This window comes from the organism of the source record quoted next, unplaced genomic scaffold (assembly GCF_019419815.1).
Source record: "Pyrus x bretschneideri cultivar Hongxiangsu unplaced genomic scaffold, Pyrus_bretschneideri_v1 Contig22, whole genome shotgun sequence".
NCBI classification, from domain to species: Eukaryota; Viridiplantae; Streptophyta; class Magnoliopsida; order Rosales; family Rosaceae; genus Pyrus; species Pyrus x bretschneideri.
In genome coordinates this window covers 5,837,617-5,864,736 of record NW_025999524.1, presented here as the reverse complement: position 1 = coordinate 5,864,736, position 27,120 = coordinate 5,837,617, and the positions used below count along the sequence as shown (strand labels likewise).

The window sequence follows — 27,120 nt, the reverse complement described above, 5'->3', positions numbered from 1 at the left end:
TAAAAAAGATAATCAAGATTATTTGACTATATCCAAGTCATTCCCAGTCAGGACGCACTAGGGTTGAAACAGTGATATCATATGAGAAAACATTATCTCTTATCTTATGATTTTATACAATATCTTGATACAGTAATTAACAATAAATTTTGAAATGTAAAAATATCTATAAAAGTACCCTTACCATACCTCATGAGTCGTTTCTGCTCTCTGTCCACATAATATGTCGGCAATCCATGCTCCATTGCTGTCAAACGTCTTCTTTTTTACGTCATTCCAGTGGCAGTGATCACTTTACTTCACTCGTGTATATCCTGCGCCACGTTTATGTCGCCTCGTTCGGTCTCGATGATTTGAACAAAATAGACAACCGTCCAAAACTGGTTTGGTATTACTGTATTTTAGAAAAAAATTATTTTTATTGCAATGTAAAAATAAGCAATTATGAAATAAAGCAGTAAATTATTTGTTAAACTTTTTTGTAAAAGTGTTTTTGAAAAAAAAAAAAACAGTATTATAGTGTTTGATAAACTTTTATGTAAAACAGATGTGAAAAAAACTGGTTCTCAAAGTTAGGTTTTGCAGCTTTATGTTTTTGTCTTTTTTTTTTCATCCAAAACTGTGAAAAAAAGGTTAAAGCTGGATGTTTATCAAACATAAAAAAAACTCTCAACTTTTTTTTTTTATAGCCATTTTTTTTTAAATCATCTTAGTACCAAATTAGGACTAACTTCCATGAGCATTGAAATTAGAAGAGAATAACCTTTCTTTTGAGAGGAGATTTGACACAACTGAAACTCTCTCTTCTAATCTTTTTATTTTAAGAAGAATTGGAATACATGAGGTTTTCTAAGTAATCTATCTTTTATCTCAAAGTCGATTAAATTTTTTTCCATTTTTTCTTTTAACTTATTTTAAGTGTTTCAGTCATTTTAATTTATGATTTTTTTATTCATTTCTTCTTTCAACATATTTTGAAGATAGCGTTTCATTCATCTCAATTATGAATTTTTTCATTTTTTTTCTTCAACATACTTTAGAAATAATGTTTCATTCTAGTTCATAAATTTGATATTAAAGTTGGAGAATACAAAAGTAATGTGAAGGGGACTTTCGACAAGCAACACCGAATCTAGCTTTTGAAAAGAAAAGATATCGTAGCATGCATATAAGATAAAGTAACCCAAAAGGAAATACATATATATATATATATATATATATCTGTCTGTCTCACTGGGTCACTCCCAGGATACAAGAAAAAAAAATATCGGAGCTTTTGTTTTTTCTCGTTGATGTGATGGAACCCTCTACCCTTATTACACGAAAAATGTTTTGCAAGTGTCGGTACCGACCTCTCAAACTGTTAGAATTACTCGCATCAGTTACCGTTGAAATAGACCCTTTTTCCTTTTTATCTGAATTTGTTTCCTTTGTGTTTTTAAACCACAAAATTAATGAATTCGTCGTAATTAACTATTAAACATGCCCATTGTATGAGAATAGTGTGAGCATTCTCACATGTAAGTACTATAATGGTTGTGGTCCTGATTAAGGGCTAGTTTCAAAATACTTTTAAAATAAAAACGCTTTTGAAATTAATTTATAATGAAAATGTAGGTCATTCCTAAAAAAACAAAAACATTTTAATACTTTATGTAAGAAGCAGATAGCTGGTACTTTTTACAATAAACACTTTAAATGCTTTTAAAATTTAAAAATATTTTTCTTTAAGACACTTTTAATCATTTTAAAAAGTTAAAAGGTCTCCACAGTTCAGTTTCATTTCTTATAAAAAAAATTCCATCAAGTGTTTCATCTGAATCTGATTCCATCACGACCGAGCCTATATGCGGTTTGGACCGTTGGGTCGGATGGGGCTGGGATCTTATTTTGGGTTTGCATTAAAATCAAAGGAATGTATGGGGAATTGATCGCAGTCCACGGTCCATTCCGTGAGAAAAGAGTTTATAGCGTTTGGTTAAAGTTACCAGTGCTTTTGGGTAGGAATCCGGATCTTCTCCGGATCCTAATAATATGAGCCCAAGAATCAACAATTCGGACCGTTGAAATTTAATCTAATGACTACAATTATTATAACTTTAAGAGGAGTTACATGTTTGTAACTGTTAGATCAAATTTCAACGGTCTGAATCGTTGGATCCCTAGGCTCAGATTACAAGGATCTGGGTTCTTTGGGTAGCACTTCAACTAGTAATAAAAAGTGATTCTCATAAATGCGCTTACGAGCACAAGTGTTTTGTAGAGAAGCGCTAAGCACAAACAAGTGTGGAATGTAGATAGATAGCATGCTCTTGCATGAGTATATACATAACAAATCGTACACAAAGAAATCTGTATCCCTAACTCCCCCATCCACGAAACAAGACCTACCCAGTAAGTCCTGAAAACAAAAGTATAAACAAAATGACAACCCTAAAATTCTCCATCAGGCACATCGTAATAGTTGGGGACGCGTAAAGCAGTCTACCGAGCATGAATTCGTCCATTCATTCCCAAGTAACCGAGACCATAGAGTTGGCCAGACCCGATTCTTCAAAAGTAGATTGACAATCATAATCCAGATTCTTTGAAGCTCCTGGGATTGCCTGCGTCAAGTGAAATGGCCTTGCCTCAGCTTCCTTTAGTTGGGAATAGCAGAACGACCACAACAGCTGCAAAACAAACAGTTCAAAATTACCGACAACCATAGGAAGGGGAGCTCAAGCATAAGCATGAACTTTCTGCATACAAATATAAAACTTCCCTCTTTACCTGAATTGGATCAACGCGGAGGAAGTTCCGCTGGACCCTGCGACCGTCTGGAAGACGGACTCCAACTCTGCAAAGGAGGCTCCTGTCACCCTTGGGTTCTTCGGGCAAAGGAGGGTATGTAGGCATCTTGATTGAGCTAGTTTCTTCCTCCTTCTCGGTGATGCTTTCATCTTTGTCTTTGGATGTTGTTCTGCTTGTCTCCTTCATGCCTTCCATGGAAGCTGCCAATGCGCGCTGCACTTCCTCATCTTCTTCATTAGTTCCGTCTGCAACTGAAGCATCTATAGTCATACACGCAGTTCGTTTAAGAAAAGAAAAGGGGAAAGGAAAACATATCCAAAACACAACTTGTAAGAACAGATCCAGAACAAATCACTCTGCTGCTACCAAAGCCAATATGGTATGGCCAGCAATTACCGAACTCACTTCCATTACAGGATTAAAAGCACATTAAACATACGGATCTTGGTTTCTTCTGTATGTATTTCCATTTTGAGTTCGTATCACACTTCACATGAGGATTTTTTTCCCTTTCGTCTCCCACATACCCACACCCACTTTGTTAAGTTGGAACAAGGAAATTGATCAACTCAAAAGGTTCAACCAACTGAGAATACATGAACAATAATTTGCAAAATGAAATGCAACAGACTCAAGGAGTAAAAAGGTTCACTGCAATGTAATAGAGCAGAAGTTATTAAGATTCCCGAACATACCTTTAGTTTTTTGTGGCTGAGCAGTTTCTCTCGGGCGTTTATTGGACAAAGTTACATGATGATCCCTGGGGCCACTATCCAAGAAGAGTAGTAGATCCTACAGTGGCAAGGATGATTTCATACCAAAATTTAACTTCAAAGCAAAAGTGTAATCACAGTATGAAACGCTCTCTTAGGCACTCTAACAAGAGAAAACTTAATGCTCAACTGTGAAAATACAGTGTACACCATGACTATACCTCTAGCAAACGATCCGGGTGAACCATTCCATTCCATGAACGCATTTTTTGTCCAGTAATAGGGTCAATAAGGAGCACTACAGGCATAGATTCCAACTTGTAGTATGTGCAAACCTTCTTGCCTTCAGTTGTATCATCATATGTCTATATTGTTGAACCAATATCACACGCGTGAAGCACAAAAATTAAACAATTACTTTTGTCAGAATCATAAAGATGATGCAAAAGTTCGTGTCCATATCTGTTATACAATTAGGAGGCAAAACACTCACAAGACAATTAATAAAACTTCTGACACAATTAACAGTCTCTCAAATGCATGGCAAGAAAAGACACAAACAAACACAAACAAATTTATACAATCTCCGTAATTCTAAGTTCCAATAAGAGATCCTAAGACTATTGTTTTAAAGGTCAACCTTTGTCAAACTTTTGGTTCATAGACAACAACATAATATAATCCTAACAAAAAATGAAACCATCATGGCTGCCTTGGGCAAAACTTACTGTTACCACCAAGGGAGCATGGTAATATATATGTAATATCATCCAGTCACATACATGTTGAATTTTTTTCTTGTATAAGCAAAATCACACTAATGTATATCATTATATCTTAATGAGTGAATGTGCATATGTATATCAACAGCCTCCCATTATGACCAAATAATAAAGTATGTAAAAAAAAATTAAGTACAAAGAATTTCTTAAAAATAAAAACCATCAGTCGTGCACTCGCTAATGTAAATATCATACATAGTACAGCCTGAAAAAAATATTTATTTAATTTTAATACAAAAAAGCATGGTACTGACCTGCCAGAAGATAAAATTAGTAATAATGGTTTGAGAGACAGCTTCGTTGGCCCAGGTGTCTCGATTAAGCTTCACAAAGAAACATATATGCACACCAAAAGTGAACCCACACACCGAGAACAACGAAACCAACAAACCAAAATAAAATAAACCAGAGAGCAAACAGTACCATATGCGAGCTGAACTCTTTAGTGGATTGCAAGTTCACCAGTAGCCATTTGTCCTGGACAGAAGCAGCACTTTTTGCCTGATTACATATAAAAAAAAAAAAAAAAATTACATGAAAACATGTTCCCTCAACAAGTATGAAATGCTAAATGATAATAATTCACTCAACATGTCCCTGTATGAACTAGGATTCTTGGTATGCTTATAATTTGGTAGAACAAACCAGAAAGGTTTTCAGTTGATAGTTACAGCTGTAAGGTTATGCTCATATCTGATACATGTATTTATTCAACTATGACCAAAGGAAGAGCCTAAAAAAGTAAGGAATACTCCAGCAAAGCCCTTCCCAGCTACCTGCAACACCATTAATACTGAATATCCCATTCAAGTTCAACTTCTAAAATAAATACACTACGAAGAAATGAAATTAACATCAGAAGACCATACCTTTTCAAAGGAGCCCTGGAACAGTAGCTTAAAGGGAGGACGATATAAGGATGCAAGATTATCTTGAACAGCATTTGCTGAGGATGTAGCACCTTGGTCCGATTCCCATACCCCAGGATGCTTCATTTCCTCCTCAAAGTTACGGAAGGCAATTACAGAACCATGTTGTGAAAATCTAGCCCTTGGTGCTCTATATGAGAATGACAAAAAGTTAGACGTCACCATGTAATAGAAAAATTACAATTAGAGGCCAAGTACACAGTAATAATGAATAGATAGACATAAGTCACATAACAATTCATAATGGCTCGCAACTACTTGATAGGGTGGCTTAATTGCCAAAGATGCACCAGAACAAAGTAAATATTATGCACATCTGCTATGCTAAAACTATTAACTAACAAAAATAACACCAGATGCTCTTCTCTGCGGCAAGCACCTACCATCTGACTTGAGTACACAGATGAAAAATGAATCAAGAAATGATAAAGAAACTAAAATATATTCCACCATCTACAGTACCTTATAGGTTATCAAGAAAATACAAAGGAGAGACTATTTCCAAAAGTAATAGTAAAGTTCTGAAAATATCAGAACCATGGTAAACAAAGCTCTTCAATTAAAATGAAGTGAATAATTAGTAACATTGCTGGCCACATTTCATCTCCCAATCTCCATTTTCGAACATGGCATGGCAGTCGCTAAAGGAAAGAATGAAGGAAGAACAATGAAATACCATGTAACTTCCCATAAATCATAATGCAATGCATCAAGTAGAACCATAATACATTAATACAGTGTTGAGTTGATGCAAAACCCAGTTCAAAAATCTTGACTTTACTGAAGAAAGAGCTCTTCCACAATAAAATCAATTATATCACCTACTTTAGAAGTAGTGCAACAAAAGAATAAAAATGCAACTACAACCAACCACAATTAAGTGAAAAGCTTGATAGTTCACAAGACAAAGCGAGAAATGGAGTGATAAAACATACCCATAGAGCGACATATCGTCATAAAGAACGTCCCTTATAACAGGCATAGGAGCGCGCACCTCATCATCAGCGAATTGTTCCACATTCTCATTCACACCAGGAAGTGCCACATTTTCATTTACGCTGTCACAAACCCAATGTCAAACAAGAAAAACAAAAACACACACCAATAAAACATAAACAAGTAAAGAATATGAAATACCCAGAAGCTTGTTCGGCCAACTGATCAATATTTTCAGTCGGTAACGGCGCCGCCTCGGTCATTATCCCAGCTTCATTACCCACATAAAAGAGCTGAATTGCTTCCTCAAGCTTCCACCCAGTGGCCTGATTATATAAAATTGAAGTTTTCAACATCCACACATTCTACAAAGTCTAAATTCATCACCTTTAGATCAAAAGAACACCCAAATCTACTAATCCAACTCACTTTCCATCTCCCAAAAGCAAAACCACAAAAACAAAAACCCCAAAAACACAAAGAGATCAATGCGATGCGTTTCGGGTACTAAATGAGAGACTGGGAGTTACCTGCAGAAACTGCCGCGCCGTATCGGCGGTCTGGCCGACGGCGATCTCCAAAAACGAAGAGACCAGAGTCTGCTGGTCATTGGCTGACATCACACCCTCCATCTCTCTACAAACAACAACAACGATATTCAAATATCCATCTTTGTTTGCTTCGAAAGCTACTGGATTTTAAATTTTCATCTGAAATTGTAGGGTTTTCGAGGAACGCCAAACGTACCGATTGGCAATGAGTTCTGTTCTTCTGAGATTTTGTTTCTATATTTCTTTATTTTTTTTTAGTTTTTCATAAATAGGCAGCTTTTATTTTTATGATTCGAAAAAGATTTTAACCTTTTATAATTATAAATAACGAAATATCACGAGTTTGAGCGAGAGAGAGATCAGAGATGGCAGACTGGTGGTGGTATTTGTGTAGATATCGGCGAACTTGAAGGGTGTTCTTTGAGCAGTTCAGAGAAGCGTGGGCTTATCGGTTAGGCCAGTCAGTGGCAATTGAGAGGAGCCCAAAAGTTGGATATTGACGAATAACCCTGAAAGGGCCCATATGAAAAGGGATGGGCCACATACCCATCCTAAACCGATTTCCAAAATTAAGATTTTCCTTCCCACTTTATTATGTAGAGGCTTTTTCCACTGTGCGTGTGTGTGTGTGTGTGTTTTTTTTTTTTTTTTGAACAAATGCTATATCTACACTAAAAGAGTGGGGAATGGTTTAACTTCACAATGGATTAGTAATAATGTGTTTCACATTCGCCTTTGGCGAAATTGAACTTAAGACTTTTCACTTACAAGTAAAGAGGAATATCATTAGACCGTAGTACTAAGTGGCTTTTGTAGTGCACATTTAAGTACACATTTGAATAAAAGTCGTTAGATCGTTTAATTTAATGGGATCTAACGGCTCTTGTTCAGATGTGTAACTAAAATGCAATTTTGATGTGCACTTGAGAAATTAAAGGGTTGGTGTTATCCACACATGCTTTTTACCTTTCACACATCCCTTTAAATTTCTAACCGTTGGATCAAAGTACAAGAGTTAAAAGGATGCGTGTAGAAGGTAAAAGGGGTGTGTGGATAGCACTCTTGAGTCTTAACAAAGCTGAATTACAAACTTGATATTGCAGAAATGAAGATTGAAGAATAAAAAAACTGAGAAATCAAGATGATTTAGTTACATTTGGTTATTAAGCAACACCCTAGAGAAAATTCATTATTCCATATTACCCTTATTTAGAGAACCAAAAAGTGGTGATATGCATATGCACAGTACTATTATTCTTTGAACTACAATTTTTCTCTAGTACAAGATATTCTACACTAATTTAGATTTAGAGGAAATGAAGAGTTTAAACCTAAATTGTACATGAATATACAACATGCATGTTTACTAGTAATCAGAGTCAAAATGAAGTGTTGTAATTTGATTACATATTACTTTAATATTTAAAAGTTATATGAGAGTGAAAACAGAAGAATGACACACCATATCATGACTTCGAAGTTCTTATTTTGGGACAAACTGGACACTAAGTAGGGGTGATATTTTGATTCCTGCAATCAACCCATCAAGGTTTTTTTTTTTTTTTTCTTCTTCTTTTTTTTTTTTTAATACCCTGACGCTGTTTATAAAATTTTATATTTGCTTATCCACATAAATTCACTTTTTTTATCACACTTTTTCAAAAACAGTTCAACTTCTCTTATCTATTACATGTCATGCATCAGTTCTAGAGTGCAAAACAAAAAGTTTAGGCTATATGTATGGGAGCAAGCAACGAAAAAGAATGAGCTTATTGGGTGTTTGATATCCTGCATCCCTTCTATTTTTTATATTGCCAGTATTACTTATTCCGTACTCGAGAGAGGTCAAGTACTAGTAGGTATGTAGATTTACTCCAACCCAATCTTATGTGTCTGTATTAGTGTGCTACGTGCTTGTCAATGCCTAATTCATCCTTTTGCTTTTAACTACAACCACATGTTTCAAGGTGCATGCTTAGTAGTTTTTATCGGGTGATCGAGGACAGTTATAAAGATATTATTATATGGTTTCATTTTTTTAAGACGACCAACATTGATATGAAGATAATTTATAAATAAACATTTTAGAGAAACTCCTACGCGGTTGCTACAAACACAACCACAACCAGTACACATTTATAACAAAGGCGGTAGTTAAAGAAGTTTGGAAATCATATACACCAAGTAAAATGACTTTTGAATGTAATCTATGTTTAGTGTGTGATAAGTCCTAAACAAATTAATTAAAGAGGTCAACATGTATTATTTAATCTTATGTGAGGTTTGCTGGCTAGGGCTACCTACATCTAGTAAAGAAAAGGAGCAGCACCACTAAATCAAACAATTAATACTTAAGCACACATTATTCAATCTTTTGCTGCTTTGCAAATTCTTTAATTAATCACAGATTATATATATAAAAAATTAATCTAGCTCCATTTTATTTCATTTTATTAAAGGTCGCGTGCTATTTAACGAATTTAGTTTTTGTCCCGTCCGATCTATTTTTTTTTTTTCAAAAGTAGGACTCGTGCTCTTCAAGAATGCGTGTTGAACAACCCTTGCCATGGATGGAGCTTTCTCAGAGGACAGTAATTGAAACATGTCTTAAGAAAGTTAGAAAAACGACAATGGCTGCCACTATAAATATATATATATATATATATATATATATATGTGCTTAATGGACCTCTTATCTATAATTATTTGGGATTTGGGCACTCTCTTTGGCCATAGAACTTACCTAACTTTAGAGTGCTTGTTTTATACACAGTTTATGTTTTATATATTTACAGTTTGGTCATATGATTCACCTAAGTTTATGTTTTTCTTATGGAGTATTTGGACCTAACGAAAGATATGACGCAATTAAAAACAAGAGCAGTGATGCTATAAGATTTATACAATTGACTCTACTTAGTAATGGTTGTTAATAATTTGTTGATCAAAAAGTAACAAAGTTGCTTTTTACTCACTCATCTAATCTTTAAAGGTTCAATCTATTAGCTCAATTTCCATCACCAACAGTGTATGGTCCTACGCATACGCTGCTTAAATTTATGAATGCTCTCGTAAGACAGCTTATTATTTTTTTCCCTCATTCCTATTAAGTGGCCATTTTTGTTTGGAGGTTTTGCCATCTGGTCTAAAGCCACCAAGGCTTTATTTACTCACTATACAAAAAGCTAGCCAACTTTCGTATTCCACTAAAGCAAAATTCAAATATTTAATTGCGTGCACGTAGCTTTTTTTTAGGGGAGATGCCGAGCAGATTACCCATGGAAAAAAAATGTGGATGAAATCTTGATGATTGGCCTGAAACTAGAGGCGTCAATCTGTTCCAATTAAATTAACATCAAATGAAACGATTGAGTAAGTTCACGATGAATATGGTGGAACTGTAGCACATGCACGTTCACTTTTAATTAATTTGTGTTTCTTTTTCTTTCCCTTATTCCTTTATGTGTTAATTAGTACATGTATGAACATTCCAAGGAATCGATCGGTGTGTTAGAATTTTCAGAGGCAAAAGATAATCATTCCCATAGTTTGTGTCGTTTCACAAAAAAATCCATTGGAAGTAAACATTTTTGTGTTAGCAATACTTAATCTCATGGTTTGTGGTGCATGTAAGTTCAAGGACTAATAACAAAATATCGTGAGAGAGTTCAGGGACATGGAGGGATATCTTTGATATGGCACTTCGATTGTGTGAAATAGATAGAACATAGAGGAGCCAAAGTTGGAGATGGCTATGTGCAAGAAAAATATCCACTAGCTATTGATTTGTAGTTGGCTCTATTTGTAATTCTGAAGAAGGAAGACTCTGGTCACACTCTACATAAATAATGCAGCTACAGTTTAGTCATCTACCTGTTTCATTGGTGGTGATATTGATGTTTAGGGACGTAAACAAGTTGTTTTTTTTTTTTTAAATGAGACTAGCTAGCTGGTGGCTTCGCTACGATAGTCTATCATTCCAGGAGTTGAAAACACTCACAGTCATAGAGGCATAAACAAGTTGTTAAATGCAGACACATGGTAAACTGGCCTATATCTTTTTACCAGAAAGACGGTGATTCAAAGCCAATTTGGCATGGTTGATGGTTATGATCCTCATTTAGGTGGCTAGAATTTATCCATGTATCTTTTTCCTATAAATGAGAAAGCAATTGACACTACTAGTTATTATATAAAAGAACATGAACTTTTCAAAATGCCATTATTGTCGAAATAGGAATCAAATTAAATAATTTAAATGTAACGCCGCCTAACCTATGATATGTATTCAGTCTCCACCTAATCAAACTTTCCACTCCAAACCTAGAGATTAGAAATAAAAGATACATTGGGTGGATGAGATTGAAGCTAAAGCTAGCTAATAAGAACATTTTAATTTATACTATAAAAGTAAATACACACGGATCAAATATATGGCCATGTATTAATTCATGTGACAATGTCTAATGAAGAAATTAAAAAATGCTTCCCTCCTTCCGCAGCCAATGACCCTTAATGGTGGTAGAAGAACGAAATTATACGGATGGGAAAAAAAATTCTCAAAGTGGAACTTGATGTAGAGTGATGCAGATTGCCACTCAATAAAAACAACCACCAACTAGACCATGTTCACTGACCTATATGCAAAGGCCAAGCAACTATACCCTTCGTTAAAAGGAATGGATTTGTTAATTATACAATAAAGTAAAAGATACCACACATATGAATTAATTATTAAGCAAAAGCAATTTTAATTTCTGACCATTTTATCATCAAGGTCTAATTAGGTCCATTATTCAATCTTAGTGGACCATGGTCGTCTCACACACACATTGTGTTGACCTCTAATAGTAAAACACATAGCTTCTTGTGATATATAGAGAAATAAAATATATAAGTTCCAATGACCTAAAAATTGAGTTCTAACCTTTAATTGTATAGCGCAAATTTGGAACTTACGTGATTAATCCAATTACTGTGCTGGTACAATATGTTTGGAATGTCTTGTGTAGAACAAATGTTGGTGACTATTATGATTTTTTTATTTATTTTTTAATGTAAACTAATTTGCATTTGGGACCATGTATGTATAATTAAGTTGATTAATTGTATTAAAGAAAAGTATTGAACGTATTCCGTTTTGCTTACGGATCAATAGTGTCTTGTCATGCACCTTGTCCATATGAAAGAAGATTTTTTTTTTTTTTTTGTTTGAAGGGGCCAAAAGTTGAAACAAAATTATTCATTTATAAATCTAAATTGGGACATTCCCAATTGATCTTAACAAACAAAACTCATTAAACAAGAATGAGGATTATTAAAATAAAAATTGCATAAATCTCAAAAACAAGACTAGAATTCGCTAAACAATCCGGCTTATCCATGAAAGAAGTTTTTCTTAGCGAAGAATAAAGAACCGATCGAGAGGCATTAGGAAACCCTAACCCTAAAACCGTACTCTTGGTCTTGGGCATCTGGAAACCCTAAACCTAAATACCAAACACTTGGTAATTTGGTATTGGCTGGGCCAGGTTACATGTGTCCGTATATAAATTAATAATTGCCCACAAACTTTAGTGGAAAAATTCAGGCCATATTTTATTGTCTGCCCCTATTATTGAACGATAAAACCTACAAACCCCGTACGTCATCACCACCCAACGGATATTCATTTATATCCCAATACCTTCCAAACCCTCCACCACAACAATCTATTACAGAGAGAAAGAGGGGGGGGAGAGAGAGAGAGAGAGAGAGACCGAACAAAGTTAAGAACAAATGGCCGAAGAATGCAGTGTTGCAATCTCTTCTTCCTCTGCGCGGCTAACGCAACAAAATTGGTGGGATCTTGTCAGCTCTACCAACCCATGGCAGCAGCAGCTAAACCAGAAGTACTCCAACTCTAATAATAATTGTGATGATCTTGATCAGGATGTTTCAAACTCCAGTACTTCCTTTACCAATGCCTCCAACCACTCAAGCCTCAGCGTCGACTCCTCTCGCATAATGCTTGCTGATCAGCGTTCTGCTTCCTCCAACGACGACCTAATTAAAGGCGAACAGGTTTCTGAGAATCATATTTGGAACCATGTTCTATTGTAAGTAACTCTAATTTTTCCCTAACATATTTTATTACTAATTAGCTAGTAATTAGAAGAGTTATATAATCTCAGATAAAACTTGAACCATCCATTTTTTTTTCTTACATATATAGCAGGGTTTCGACCCTTGAGCCTAGCCTATCCTCCCTATCACCTTACCTACCCTCACAACTGGGCTAATCCCAGTAAAACTTGAGCCGTGTCTATATATATATGTGCATCTTTATACATTTAGGCATATATATGGTAATTAATTTAAGTTTTGAATGAACCATGAATGCAGAAACGCTAATGCAAACCATGATTTAAGCGACGATGATCATGGTGTTGGAGAGAACTTCCTAGATGCACTATCATCCAAGAGCTTGTCAACTCATCATGTTATGTACAATGACCCTGCTTGTGAGGACTTGAAGAAGTTGGACAACAATAGTACTTGGGAGTTCATAAACTCAGCTGCCTCCAATTTCAACAATTTTGAAAAGCAAATAAATGGAGGATTCATGGACAACAACATGAATATTAGTATTGAGAAAGAAAGGTTAATCAAGATGTCTAATCAAGTCAGCACCTGGTCCATTGCAACCCCAGAACCACAACTAGTACTCAACAATATGCCTCCTCATCAAATAATGGATCAAGATAATAAACTTTGCTCTACTATCTTTCATCATGATCGTCAGTACTCACAACCAAATCTCTGTCATTTAGAGCCACAACCGTTTTTTAATGATTCCACATCGTCATGCAATCCTCAGATGGGAATTACAAATAGAAACTCCGGATCCAGTTTATTTTCGTGTTACAGCGGTCAAATTATGAAGGTAGATGATCAGAATCATGGACACCATAATGGCATTGAACATCAGATTGGCCTCAACAACGCAATGGCTGCATATAATCATACTAGCAAGTACTTCGATGGAAATGGATCACTACTGTCGGATTCTTATTATTCTTCATCTACTAGTACTACTACTGCCAGAAATTTAGCAGATGTTGGATCTTTTACGAGTCAATTAGGAAATAAACCCTTGATTGACCTTCATGCTTCTAAGTCTTGTTTCAAATCTTTCAACTCTTCTGATCATTCTAAGAAGCAAACCCTGCAAACTTCTTCGTCGGTAAGCTCAATATTTAGCTAATTTAATTTTTTTGTTGAGCGATATCTTAACTGAAGCTCATCGTATATTATATATGTATTTATAATTGAATGAGTAGTGAAAGAGGACAGGTTCTAATTACATGTGTATTTATAATACACGCAGGCAAGAATGAGTAGTGGAAGAGGACAGGGAATTGCAAATGAAGGAAAGAAGAAAAGAACGGACGAAACATCATCAGAAACAGTCGTGAAAAAGCCTAAGCAAGAAACTTCTACAGGATCATCTACAAAGGTACTCTAACGTACAAAATAAAAAAGGCAAAAGACAAGAAATCATGCTTGATCGTTAATTGATAAAATAACCTTTTCTTATGAAATTATTAATTAATGTCTCTGATCAGCAGATTCAGGCACCAAAAGTCAAGCTTACGGACAGAATCACGGCCCTTCAACCAATCGTGTCTCCGTTTGGAAAGGTGAGCGGAAAGCAGCCACACAAGAAAACCTGCTAATTAATTCATTTCAACTGGATTAATTTAGATGTTTCATTCCTTTAACTGATCATCTTATTTGGCATATTTTAAATTATCATAATTTGGTTACATTTCAGACCGATACAGCATCAGTACTATATGAAGCGATTCAGTACATTAAGTTCATGCAAGACCAAGTGCACATGGTATATATACTATCATATCTCTTTTTAACTCTGTCCATTATAAACAATTTTATTTTCTAACTAATAAGAAGTTAATAATACCAGCATAGAATTAATCTACATTTCCATAATTTTTTTGCAGCTATTGAATAGCCCTTATTTGAAGACAAATTCACCAAAGGTATATACACATGCTTATACACACACACACACACACACACACACACACACACACACACACATATATATATATAGACACACACACACACACACACACACACACACACCTTCTTTTGCTAATTATTTAATGCTATTTTATTTAGGATCCATGGACGATGGATAGAAAAGATTACAAGGGGGACACAAAGGTTGATCTCAAGAGCAAAGGCCTATGTTTGGTGCCTGTTTCATGTACCCCTCAAGTTTATCGTGAAAATACAGGATCAGACCATTGGACACCAACATATAGAGGATGTTTGTATAGATAATTAACAAAGTGCATATATGATACTTTTAATTAAATATATATGTTTCATATTTTCTTATGGTCAATGTAATAATTTTAATCTAGAAAAAATGTGGTCAGTGCATGTTTATATCTTCTAAAAAGAATGGGAATTATATGTATATTTCTTTTGTATTATGGCTTTGGCCTAATTAAAGTGCCATGCAGCTGCTGGAAGTCAACGGTTCATTCTTTCCGATCACACATTCTTCTTCTTTTCACTCTCTTCATGATCATCAGTTTTTGTAAAATTCTAATATCACATGCAAAAGGACCAATGAAAGTTTATAACCATAGCTGCTTCAACTGTTCAACACTGAGTTACTCTAAGTCGACCGTAATTGATACATACACATTACAAATGAGCGTTTCGAATCCCAAGTTTCTAGTTGTTCTACTCCCACCCATTATCCTACTCATCCTCACCACCATTATTAGGCTAAACCTAATTATTTATGTGTGTATATATATTATCTTTGGAGAATGAATGTACGTGAAATACATTTCTATATTGCATGTTTTAATGGAGAAGAGATTCATAAAGATTCATGATGCATGAGCAAACCTTATATTATATATTCTCCTTTTCTTGAAATGATCAACTGAGTGAAAAAGAGAACGTAGCTCAGTATACTAAGTGTCATAATACAATTGGTTGAAAATTGTTTTATTACCTTCTCAAAAAAAAAAAAAAAAAAAAAAAATTTATTACACGTGATGTACTATATCGTGTTCCTGACATATTGAAAATTTTCTCGAGGAGTATTAGTACTTACAAATTGAAATGCTTGCAAGGTGGTCGCTCACTTTGCTTTTGTCCTCAGCGCATCTCATGAAATTATGTACAAGCTATGTAAATAGTGCTTTCCAAAACCATAATTTCATAAATTTGAATCCCGACAAATTTTAATTCCAGAAGCAAAGTTGACAAGGGGAAAAAGTGAATCCAACGAAGCAAAATTGGTTTAGGGAAAGATGAGCATACAGTGCAGAACTCGTAGTGGTAGTGGTGCACTTAAACATGCTATTTTGGTGCTCCTCTCAATCAAAACGATGGTAGACTATATTTATGGTCTACTTTAGAAAGAAAGAAACTAATATGCATGATGTGCTTCCTTCCCAGTTTCTCCTCAAACCACTCAAAACCTCATCATACTTTATTAACAAAATCGCAGAAAACACTGTTTTTAGTAGTATTCCAATCATTATCGACTTTGACGAGTCATTTTTGAAGACCCAAGTGGAATACTTCGATGAGGTTCAACGGATTGTAATATCATGAAGAATATGTAGTTTAATTAGTTAAAAGCGTTTGTTGTACATGAGGTAATTTTCTTAAATTCCCTTTCTCATGTCATGTGCTTGTATTCCCATCCCAAAACTGCATGTATCAAAAGAGTGTAATACTAACTCGTAGTTAACTAAATCATGGACGCAGAAAAAGGAGTATAGATCCTTTCCGGATGTAAAAAAATTGAGCTAATGATCAAATGATACAAACCGTTGAAATTTGATCAAACGGCTATAAACAAGAACCGTTCTAAAAGTTATAATAATTGTAACCGTTGAATTAAATTTCAACGATCTAGATCATTTCATCCTTAAGCTCAATTTTTTTTATCCGAAGAGCATTTGTACTCCGGAAAAAGAATGTTGCGACTAAAACTTATACTAAGGCGCTATTGTAAAATTTGACCGCATGATGATATACTTAAAACACTATAGATCAATGTTCTTTTTTCTCAAGGACAAGCCCAAACTGACTTTGATTCATAGATGAATGCCCTAAGTCATGTCCAAATTTCTGAACTATGGTAGGCCCATCAATTAGTATCTGGCTTTGAAGTTAGCCCAATGAATTACACTTTGTTATAACTTATTTGAATTTTACACAATCGAAGCACTCTCGAGCTACATGATCATTTTTTGTTCCAACTAAAACATGAGATGATGTTTAGTTATAAAAAAGTTAAAGTTTTATCATAAAATCTATTAATAATTTGTGAAGTAGTTTAACTTTTCATAAACTCTTATATGGTTTGGTTCTCACTAGTGTAGAGCCAAATAATGAAAAATCTTATAAAATATTGAGCTATTTCCGTATTACTAATTAGTTTTATAATAAAATCTTAACTTTTTTCGTAGTAACGTGCTTAATTAAAAAAATCAGTCAAATTAGTTTTATGTGTAGCCCCATAACAACACATCACCTAATTTATATTGTTCACTTGCTTAATTCAGTCAAACCTATACTGAAACAGAGTCCATTTAAAAACCTAAACTTTGGAACCAAATCCCCTCCAGATCCATATATGTTGTGCCTGTTGAGCAGGGGATTCAAACCGTTGAAATTTGATTAAACAAATACAATTATTATAATTTTAGAAGATCATATTTGTAGCTGTTATATCGAATTTTAATTATCGAATCGTCTGAGTTTATTAGATCCGGAGACGATCCAGTTCCTAAACTTTAACTCGTTTATCACTTGACGAACCCTTAAATTAAATTACTCTTAATTAACCAAGCATCCCGAAAATTGTGGCGGTCTTTGGCTTCCTTTCTTCCCGTTTGCACTCCCAAAGTAGAGGAAGCTCCCAATCCCAAAGATCGTCCTTCCTTTCCTCTTCAGTGACTCACCGCCGACCTTCTCTTGTACTGCTACTTAATTAGTAACGCTACAACTCACTCCCTCCTAATTTGCAATTAGGGTTTTCCATTGCCCCCCTTTCCGTCATTTTTTTTACACCGCTTACATGAAGCGCGGGTTCGACGATTTCGAAATCTCCGACGAGGACTGGGAGGAGCACTCCTCCGCCTTCAAGCCCTCCCGCGTCCTCAAGAAGCCTCGCACCCCGACGCCGCGCCCAATCGAGTCCTTCGCCTTCCGATCATCCCCCAAGCCCCAACAACTCTACGACGAAGATGAAGACTCCGATTGCGTCGAGATTAAACCCGAACCGGAGGACGACGATTCCGATTGTGTCGTGATTAAGGACGAATTGGAGGACGACGACGCCGACGAGGTCCCGGAGGCTAGGACGGTCAATCGTGGCCGTCGGTTCGTAGTCGAGGACGAGGATAGCGATGGGGATTGGGCTAATATTGAGTCAACGAGTGAGGAAGAGGAGGATGCGGTAGAGGAGTTGGAGGACGACGACGTGGTTGGGAAAGCTTTGCAGAAGTGTGCCAAAATATCGGCGGATTTGAGAAAGGAGCTCCACGGGTCGTCGGCTCCGGCGGTGTCTGATAGGTACGCCGAAGTGGAAGCTGCCTCTGTGAGGATTGTCAATCAGGTGCCTTTTCTTACTTTTACTGAGCTTCTTGTGGTATGAATCTCATGGAGTTGGAGAGCCCTTTTACTCGTTCTTAATTGGGTTTAAAAAAATTTGGTATGCCTTTGTTTCCAATTTATTTTAAAAATGAGGAAAATTTACAGGTGAATAGAATGTGGCTGTATAAAAGTTTGGTTCTTGTGTGAAGGTTTTGTTTTGTTTTTTGTTGTGTGTTGCGAGGTCCTCATAAGCAAAAAGTTGGCTTCTTGTTGCTGGTGTCGTTATCAACTTTCAATTGGATTGGCAAGTGATGGTTACTGATTTATTGTTGTAGGATGACATTATTGAGGCATGTAGGTCTGAGGATTCCAATTTTCAACCGATTCTCAAGCCATACCAGTTGGTTGGTGTTAACTTTCTTCTTCTGCTGTATCAGAAGGGTATTGGCGGAGGTACTTTTTTTTTTTTTGTTATCAGTCAGCATAATTTTGATTTTACTTCTACATTAGACAGTACATAAATGAATTTGGTTCCCTCTGTGAAAATGTATGACCGTAATGAATTTTGATTCTCTAAATTCTGATTAGTACAAGATCTTAAAATGTGTGACTAATATTTTAGGGAATTGATATTAGTACTCCAAAAATCTCATTTGGCACTCCTCACAAGTGTATTTTTCTTTCTAAATATAGAAAGTTTGGAGTGCCAAATGAGATTTTTGGAGTGCCATTAACAATTCCCATATTTTGTTGCCGAATGGAATTTCATTAGTCATTGTATGATTCTGAAATGTCAATATTAAATGCTCTTAGATGACAATGACAATGAAGAAGAGGAAGAATCGATTTTTGAATTAATTCTCATCTACTTGTATGCTAAATTGCATGATTCTGAAATGTTAAGATTGATATTCTTAGATAATAATAGAGCAATGAAGAAGAAGAATTGCTTTTTGAACTGATTCTCATCTACTTGTATGATGCTCAAAGAATATATACATGCTAGAATGGTACAAAACAACTTGACTTTCAGGTTAAGATTTTCACGCTGTGAGAGCAGAGAATAACTTAAACCATAGTAAGCTTAAGCCCACTTGATGTAAATTGAAATAGGGCATTCAGTAACTGGGAAACGGCTTTGAGATTGAAGTTCCTATAAGAAGTTTTATATTTAAGTGACTTCGTTTAAGTAGATAAAAATTGTTTTTAAATTGAAATAGGGCGTTCATTAAGGGTAACTGGGAAACGGCTGTGAGATTGAAGTTTCTATAAGAAGTTTTATATTTAAGTGGCTTCATGTAACAACAACAACAAAGCTTTATCCCACTTAGTGATTTAGGTTAAGTAGATGAAAATTGTTTCAATCTTCTTGTGAACAATTAATCCTCAGTTTCTTTTGACTCATTGTTATGAAATTTTTCTTGTTTATGGTTTCTTGATATTTGGTGGTTTGCATCTATCATTATGATTTCAAAGTCCTTGTGATGAAAATGTGGTATAGATAACTTTAGCATGATGTTGTTCAGAGAGACCTTGAATTTGGGAATTTTTTTAATGCCATTACTTCAGTAGAGTCAAAATTTGGAGCAGTGGCATGTAATCTTATTAGTGGCCTGGTTGGTCAATGGAGCGATGATAATGCGGTACTTTCTAGTATTTCAAGTGTGAATGTCTGGAAAGTTAAAAGAAGATGTTTTTGATAGGGTCACAAAATTTGTTTGTTTCACAACTGACTTCAAGGCCATGTCAATAGAGAAGAAATTTAAGCAGTGAAGGATATGCATTTTGTTGTCGTTATTATGCTCAAAATTTTCCAATTGTAGTTATGAAGCTGTGTATAAGCGTATATGCATCTGTGGCTTGGTTTAATATCAATTCTCAATCATTACAGTTTAATATCCTTTATATTTTGTGCAGCCATTTTGGCGGACGAGATGGGTCTCGGGAAGACCATTCAGGTACCTACGTGTCCTTCCCTTTGCCTATTCAATAATATTTGTAACTTTGGTTTGTAATATTTGTCCTTGTTGAACAGGCTATAACTTACTTGATGTTATTGAAACATTTAAATGATGACCCGGGTCCACATTTGATTGTATGCCCTGCTTCTGTTTTGGAAAATTGGGAAAGAGAACTTAAAAAGTGGTGCCCGTCATTCACTGTTCTCCAGTATCATGGTGCTGCAAGATCGGCTTATTCAAAAGAGTTGAACTCTTTGTCCAAAGCTGGATTACCACCTCCTTTTAATGTTATTCTCGTGTGCTACTCACTATTTGAAAGACACAGGTTTGCTTTGGTGTTGCATATGGACAATGGATAGTGATTATGATTTTATGCTATCTTAATTCCTTAACTTCTGGTCTTCCAGTGCACAGCAGAAAGATGATCGTAAAATTCTGAAACGGTGGCAATGGAGTTGTGTGCTTATGGACGAGGCTCATGCTTTGAAGGACAAAAATAGCTACAGGTGGAAAAACCTAATGTCTGTTGCACGAAGTGCAAACCAGCGTTTAATGCTGACAGGGACACCTCTACAAAATGATTTACATGTATGACTTTTTTACCCCTTGAAATCTTATGGGATATTACTTAGGGAAGACTGGAATATGATAAAGTGTAACTGTGGTTTTGATGGTCATGATCTACTGTGTGGAACTGAATTTTGGGGTTTTGTTCGAGGATGTTGTGGGAACTCTGTGTTACATGAAAGTACTATCTTTGAGTCTCAGAGAAACAATTAAGAATTGAAATCATTTAATAATTTCATGTTTCTTGATTAAGTTCCTTGAATTAATATTGATTTGCAATGGGACCTGTGCGTCTGTTTTAATTTTTAGATTTTTTTAGTTGTTAAATGACTCATTAACTTATGGGTTTCTGTTGCAGGAGCTTTGGTCTATGCTGGAGTTTATGATGCCAGATCTTTTCACTACAGATGATGTGGACTTGAAAAAGCTGTTAAGTGGTGAAGATAGAGATTTGATTGGCCGCATGAAATCCATATTAGGACCCTTTATTTTGAGACGCTTAAAATCTGATGTTATGCAACAACTTGTTCCAAAAATACAGCGGGTATGTTTTATGACTTTATGCCTAGTCATTTTCGGGGCTTTGGTTCTTGATTTTTCATATTGTCATGTTTTCATTCTCTTTTGGTTATTTCTTTTGTTTTTTTAGAAAGAAGCTGAGAAATGTAGTGCAGGTTGAGTATGTTGTCATGGAAAAGAAGCAAGATGACGCCTATAAAGAAGCCATCGAGGAGTATCGGGTAGCTTCACGAACTCGTATTGCAAAAACCACAGAGGTTAACTCGAACAGTATACTTAAGGTTCTTCCTCGGCGGCAGATCTCTAACTATTTCGTTCAGTTTCGTAAGGTGCATCTTTCTCGACTTTCATGTTTTTGATATCCCAGTTCTTTTGTTGTGATTGCATATATGTTGTGCTTATGGTTTTTTTTTTTTTTTTTTTTTTTTTTCTTTCCTCAATTCTCTAGATTGCAAATCATCCTTTACTAGTAAGGCGTATTTACAGTGATGAGGATGTGGTTCGTTTTGCCAGAAAGTTACATCCAATGGGTGCATTTGGCTATGAATGTACCTTAGACAAAGTAATTGGGGAACTTAAGAGTTATAGTGACTTCTCTATCCATCGGGTATATTCTTAACTTCTTGAAAATGATTTTGTATTTTTTTCTAAATTTTGTGCGTTAAACTAACTATTGATGTTTTGGAGTACTTAGATAATCTAGTTTTGTACATTCCTTGTGCGTGTGTAGCAGATTACATATTGTATGTTGACATTATGTACTCTCTCTCTCTCTCTCTCTCTCTCTCTCTGCAGCTTTTGCTGTGTTATGGTGTCACTGATAAGAAAGGATTGCTTCCGGACAAATATGCATTGCGTTCTGCAAAATCTCAGGTATAATGGTACTTTAGTAAGTTCACTAACCAATTGGTCAGAATCAAAATTTGGAGAGAGTTGTTATATAATACTCTCCTCGAAATTGAGAAGAGTTTTCTTGTTGATACTAGGCATTGGCTGAACTTCTTCCTTCACTGAAGCAAGCTGGGCATCGTGTGTTGATTTTCAGCCAGTGGACGTCAATGCTTGATATTTTGGAGTGGACTTTGGATGTGATAGGTGTTACATACAGACGACTTGATGGAAGGTACTGGTGTACTTTGTCACATTTGTAGATTTTTTTTATCTTAACAAAATGTGCTCTGCCATATGGTATATCTGTTTTATTATTTGGCTTGCTCGGTTCCACTGATTGATTGCGGTATATTTGAATTGTTACCTCGTCTATTATACGTTGTATTTTTGTCTGTTAACCTGTATCTCCAAATTTCAGCACTCAGGTGACGGAAAGACAGACGATAGTTGATACATTCAATAATGATACTTCTATATTTGCATGCTTGCTGTCCACAAGAGCTGGAGGCCAGGGCTTGAACTTAGTTGGAGCTGATACCGTAGTCATACATGATATGGATTTCAACCCGCAAATTGACCGACAGGCTGAAGATCGTTGTCATCGCATTGGCCAAGTGAAGCCTGTTACCATATACAGGTTTGCCCCTTCAATTTCCCAATGTCTCCCTCGCTTCTACCTATCAACCTGAGAGAAGCACCTTCCCTGCTTTTATAATGCGGTATTTGTTTATGGGTCGTAAACTTGAATAAGAAATTGTAGGATTATAACCTGTCACGTCCTTTACAGGCTTGTGACTAAGGGTACAGTTGATGAAAATGTCTACGAGATTGCGAAAAGGAAGTTAGTGCTAGATGCTGCAGTCCTGGAATCTGGCGTGGAGATGGATAATGAAGGTGACACATCCACCATGGGAGAGATATTATCCAAACTTTTGCTCGGTTAAGATTTTAGAAAACTTAACAGTCGATCTGCGGATTGAGAAACTGCAACAGAAACCTTTTGTAATTTAGTTTTTGTATTTTTCTATTCACATTGTAACATTGTAAGAGGTCCATTGTTGTATTGGATAGGGATTTGAAGAAAAACCATACGTAGTTGTAGGCCGGTATGCTATACGGGTGTAAGGCTCAAATATTATTCTGGCAGTTAAAGTTATCGTCAATAAAACGACGATGGTTACCAAGTTTTAACTTGGAATTTCGTTGAGTGTGCTCATCCGTTTATTGAATCTGGTCATTCGGTCCGGTTAAAGGGTCATAGGGTTGAAAATAGCTAAGAATGACAAGAAAACCGTTTTCAACCGAGAGTTGGGTCAAAAGGTTTGTGGGCCTCATTGGGCCCAAACTGCCAAATCAGGTTAGCGGGTTGGCCATTTCCAGCCTACCATTTTGCCAGCCTTACAATTTCAGAATATCAAGCTTGACATTTTGCCAGCCCTCCAGCTCAACCCATTTGAATGCCAACGGCTAGCTAACGTCATAAGAAATCTGAAGAGTTACTCACTTTAGCAACACATGTCACTTGAAAATCATATCTAAAAAATTATGAAATTACATAAAGATAAGAAATCTGGAGAGTTACTCACGTTAACGACATATGTCACTCGAAATCCTATCCGAAAAATTATTGAGATTATCTAAACATATGAAATCCGGAGGCTTATTCATTTTGTGACAAGTGACACTCAAAATATGTTTGAAAATCTTATTTTAATATGGTAGTTTAATTTAATTAACCATATTAATTTAATTAAAATAATAAATTATGTTTGTTCTATAGCCCTTTGGCCCCCTCGGTTGAAGATGATTTTTTGTCAAAGGGTTGTGTTTGGCCTATGGTCCTTTGACCCCCTCAGTTGGAGATAGTATAAAATATGGTCTAATACGGTTTATTAAAATCTTTACTAATTAATAAAACACTCATTGTCAACCAAAACTCTATGAAATTACCAGTTTAACTTTCTAATTAAAACAGAACATGAATAAGACATGTGGGGCATAAATGTAATTTCACACAACCAAAAGTCTCACCTACATGTAATCCTAACATATCTCTAATTAAAAAAAAATAAAATAAATTAAAAAAAACCTCCCACTCCCACATTCTCTATTACTCTCTTCCTCTCTCCTTTTATTTCAAAAACAAAAATAAAAATTTTTCTCACACACATTTTGTGTGTGCCTATATGCTAGTATAATTTATCGCAGGACTATAGGGCTAAAGGAAGTCCTTTGGCCCTCCTTCAGTTGGAGATGACCTTACAGTCGATATGTCGATAGAGAAACTGCAACAGAAACCTTTTGTAATTTAGTTTTTGTGTTTTTCTATTCACATTGTAACGTTGTAAGATGTCCACTGTTGTATTGGATAGGGATTTGAAGAAAAACCATACGTAGTTGTAGGCCGGTATGCTATACGGGTGTAAATAGGCTCAAATATTATTCTGGCAGTTAAAGTTATCGTCGATAAAACGACGATGATTAGCAAGTTTTCACTTGGAATTTCGTTGAGTGTGTTCATCCATTTATTGAATCTGGTCATTCGGACCTTTGTTCTAAATTATCCTTTTGCTTTCGGTATTTTAACTTGGGAATGAAAGTATGTTGGCTTCTGGATCAAACAAATAATCGATTTACTTAAGACAATCCCTTAATTGTTGTCCAAACTCAAATTAATTAATTATATTCTCATTTATAGTTATCTAGGACTTAAGTAGATTGAGAAGGGTTGGGTTAAATGAATGAGTTGAACAAGGTTAATTTCTGAGGTTCACTGAGCTGCATGAATGATAGCAGGGTTATCCATCATAAGAGGACATTCAGAGTTTCCATGAAAGCACATAAATAAATTAAAAAGTTAAAAACAATATTCCGCGTTATGTTGGAAATAGGGTCCCATGTCGGGTCGGAAACTTCCCTGGATAAACTACACCTATAAATGGTTTTGCTCATAATTGTATTGGAGCTTTTGTGATAAAATTCAACACGTGCCGATTATGCAACTCGTTAAGTTTGAACAATATCAGTATGGGTAGAAGTAGACTGCTGATCCGACTCTGAATCTTAACAAGTTATGTGTAATTGAGTAGATGTTTAAACTCAAACTTTCAAACACATAATTATGTAGTGTCTATGAATGATGTAAGTGTGGACAATGAAAGGAAACCAAGAGGAAGCTAGACAGCAAAAGTTGTTGGTATGTCTTTTTGATGAAAATTCCCTTTTTACAAGATACTGTTTCTTTCTTGCATCAACACTACCACTCCTAGCTAGGCTGCTGTTGCCGCCTAGTACTATGTATATATGGAATTAGATTCCCTCCAAGCAAACCCTAGAGATCATCCTGACCTAATAACACGGGCTGTTAGATTTTGATTAAATGGTTACAATTATTAAAATTTTAGAGACGCCCCTTATTTGTAGCTGTTGGATCAAAATCCAACGGTCCTTGTTAGTAGATCAGGAGGATCCCAATGGTTTGCCTTAGAAAGGATCCAATTCATGTATATATTACCCTCATCATCCATATCTCTCTCTCTCTCTCTCTCGTAGTTGCAGGTGAATCTTTCTTTTGGTTCCTTCCTTTCAAGTGGGTAGTTAATTTGTAGCCGGTGAATTCGCTTTTTGTAGCTCCAGGGAAGCTTACCATCCCGTTCCCAATTTCCCACCAGAACAACAACAACACGCAAGTGCAGTACTCCTTCCAACCCTACAAACTACACGTTGGATTTTTGTTATCTTGCCCTTTACAACATAAATGCTGGCTAGCAGCTTAATTGAGGGAATGCGTTCACCAAAAAAAAAAAAAAATTGAGGGAATGCATGATTTCCTTCAATAATATATTATAATTAAATTAGATATTCATGCATAGGGCAGGGCAGAGGCCCCTCCCTCCCACAACCCCTGTACCACAGTAGCAGTAGCAGTAGCAGTAACAGCATGTCTCTACTTTATGCTCCATCCAAAAGAAAGAGTCTGGATCTTCACCGGACTCTGTTTATGAGAATTTTAAAAATCGGTGAATTATGTTTATATATTGTATATCGTGTAGTTAGAAATTATTTAAAATATTTTTATTTAAAATTAAACATAAACAGTATTTGATAAATACTGACTACATAATTTACGATAAACGAATACGATTCACGGATCTTCAAAATCTTTCCCAAAATACCGAGAGAGGATCCTGTTGGCAAAAAAAGCCACAAAGGGATAGGACCTACCAATGACCCGGCACCCCGTGTCCCTCTCATTGTCACCATCACTCACATGCATCGAGCTGCAGGCAAATCACATGTTTCTGTGTGTTGTCTGTCTATCTCGATCGACGTCCCACTTTCTCGCTATTTCAATATTTCCAACCATTCGTTTCCCATGCATGTAAATTTCTAAACGTTAATCTTGTGCTGCTCGATCATATATTTACAGTCATAGAGAGGAGATAGACTCATACGATAAGGAAACCTAAACATAACATTGCATATGCGGCAGTAAATCAATGTGTTTATATTTATAGTCATAGTGGAGATAGACTCAATAGACTCATCTTAGGGTTATAAAAAAAATAAAAAAAAACCCATACATATTGAGTAACATGGCTCGTGTGTTCACTTATCGCACTATAAATGAATCAAATTTGCCAAATTAAAGAAAAGAAATAGATAAAAGGACAAAATTAGCTAGAAGTAATATGTGAGTTTTGAACTTAAGCTTTGTAAACCTTTATCTTCTTAATTTCTTCACGCATGTAAATTAAGATATACAGTTAAATAAATAACACAATACGTGTGGTTGTAGAACTAGTATAGTGATGGGAAAGGAAAGGAATAATATT

At 35.6% G+C, this 27,120-nt stretch overlaps 3 protein-coding genes across 5 annotated transcripts; 2 read left to right on the top strand and 1 right to left on the bottom strand.

Annotated features, from left to right (window-relative positions):
• Positions 1–2,491: 2,491 nt before the first annotated feature.
• LOC125467898 (plant UBX domain-containing protein 7-like) lies at positions 2,492–7,049 on the bottom strand. Of its 3 annotated transcripts, none has more exons than XM_048584688.1 (11): positions 6,901–7,049; positions 6,684–6,789; positions 6,355–6,479; positions 6,153–6,275; positions 5,158–5,347; positions 4,712–4,789; positions 4,543–4,611; positions 3,728–3,871; positions 3,489–3,585; positions 2,773–3,053; positions 2,492–2,672 (listed from the first exon to the last, which is right to left on the bottom strand). In XM_048584688.1, exons 2-11 carry the CDS (start codon positions 6,783–6,785, stop codon positions 2,508–2,510), a joined length of 1,374 nt encoding a protein of 457 aa, XP_048440645.1. In that variant the 5' UTR covers positions 6,786–6,789; positions 6,901–7,049; the 3' UTR covers positions 2,492–2,507. The 3 variants fall into 3 exon arrangements, with proteins under 3 accessions (XP_048440645.1, XP_048440647.1, XP_048440646.1); XM_048584690.1 differs by having other exon boundaries at positions 2,773–3,038; XM_048584689.1 differs by having other exon boundaries at positions 2,773–3,044; positions 6,901–7,048.
• Positions 7,050–12,429: 5,380 nt separating this feature from the next.
• On the top strand, positions 12,430–15,230 carry LOC103943151 (transcription factor bHLH68). The gene is made up of 7 exons (XM_009353366.3): positions 12,430–12,802; positions 13,089–13,929; positions 14,074–14,202; positions 14,315–14,386; positions 14,521–14,589; positions 14,711–14,749; positions 14,892–15,230. The coding sequence occupies exons 1-7, from the start codon at positions 12,483–12,485 to the stop codon at positions 15,054–15,056; spliced, it is 1,635 nt and encodes a 544-aa protein (XP_009351641.1). The 5' UTR covers positions 12,430–12,482; the 3' UTR covers positions 15,057–15,230.
• Positions 15,231–17,704: 2,474 nt separating this feature from the next.
• Positions 17,705–23,483, top strand: LOC103943150 (protein CHROMATIN REMODELING 19). The gene is made up of 12 exons (XM_009353364.3): positions 17,705–18,369; positions 18,683–18,800; positions 20,265–20,305; positions 20,383–20,633; positions 20,716–20,896; positions 21,234–21,419; positions 21,550–21,723; positions 21,843–22,001; positions 22,190–22,267; positions 22,381–22,517; positions 22,704–22,922; positions 23,073–23,483. Exons 1-12 carry the CDS (start codon positions 17,830–17,832, stop codon positions 23,227–23,229), a joined length of 2,241 nt encoding a protein of 746 aa, XP_009351639.1. The 5' UTR covers positions 17,705–17,829; the 3' UTR covers positions 23,230–23,483.
• The last annotated feature ends 3,637 nt before the right edge of the window (positions 23,484–27,120 follow it).

What these genes read in the sequence shown, in the direction of transcription:
- LOC125467898 (XM_048584688.1), bottom strand. Translation starts at nt 6,785, where the DNA reads ATGGAGGGTGTGATGTCAGCCAATGACCAGCAGACTCTGGTCTCTTCG. An exon ending in CGGCGCGGCAGTTTCTGCAG is followed by an intron (nt 6,480 to 6,683) that starts GTAACTCCCAGT and finishes TTATATAATCAG; the next exon opens with GCCACTGGGTGGAAGCTTGA. An exon ending in TCAGCCACAAAAAACTAAAG is followed by an intron (nt 3,054 to 3,488) that starts GTATGTTCGGGA and finishes GTATGACTATAG; the next exon opens with ATGCTTCAGTTGCAGACGGA.
- LOC103943151 (XM_009353366.3), top strand. Translation starts at nt 12,483, where the DNA reads ATGGCCGAAGAATGCAGTGTTGCAATCTCTTCTTCCTCTGCGCGGCTA. An exon ending in CTACAGGATCATCTACAAAG is followed by an intron (nt 14,203 to 14,314) that starts GTACTCTAACGT and finishes TCTGATCAGCAG; the next exon opens with ATTCAGGCACCAAAAGTCAA. An exon ending in TGCAAGACCAAGTGCACATG is followed by an intron (nt 14,590 to 14,710) that starts GTATATATACTA and finishes ATTTTTTTGCAG; the next exon opens with CTATTGAATAGCCCTTATTT.
- LOC103943150 (XM_009353364.3), top strand. Translation starts at nt 17,830, where the DNA reads ATGAAGCGCGGGTTCGACGATTTCGAAATCTCCGACGAGGACTGGGAG. An exon ending in GTCTCGGGAAGACCATTCAG is followed by an intron (nt 20,306 to 20,382) that starts GTACCTACGTGT and finishes CTTGTTGAACAG; the next exon opens with GCTATAACTTACTTGATGTT. An exon ending in AAGCCTGTTACCATATACAG is followed by an intron (nt 22,923 to 23,072) that starts GTTTGCCCCTTC and finishes CGTCCTTTACAG; the next exon opens with GCTTGTGACTAAGGGTACAG.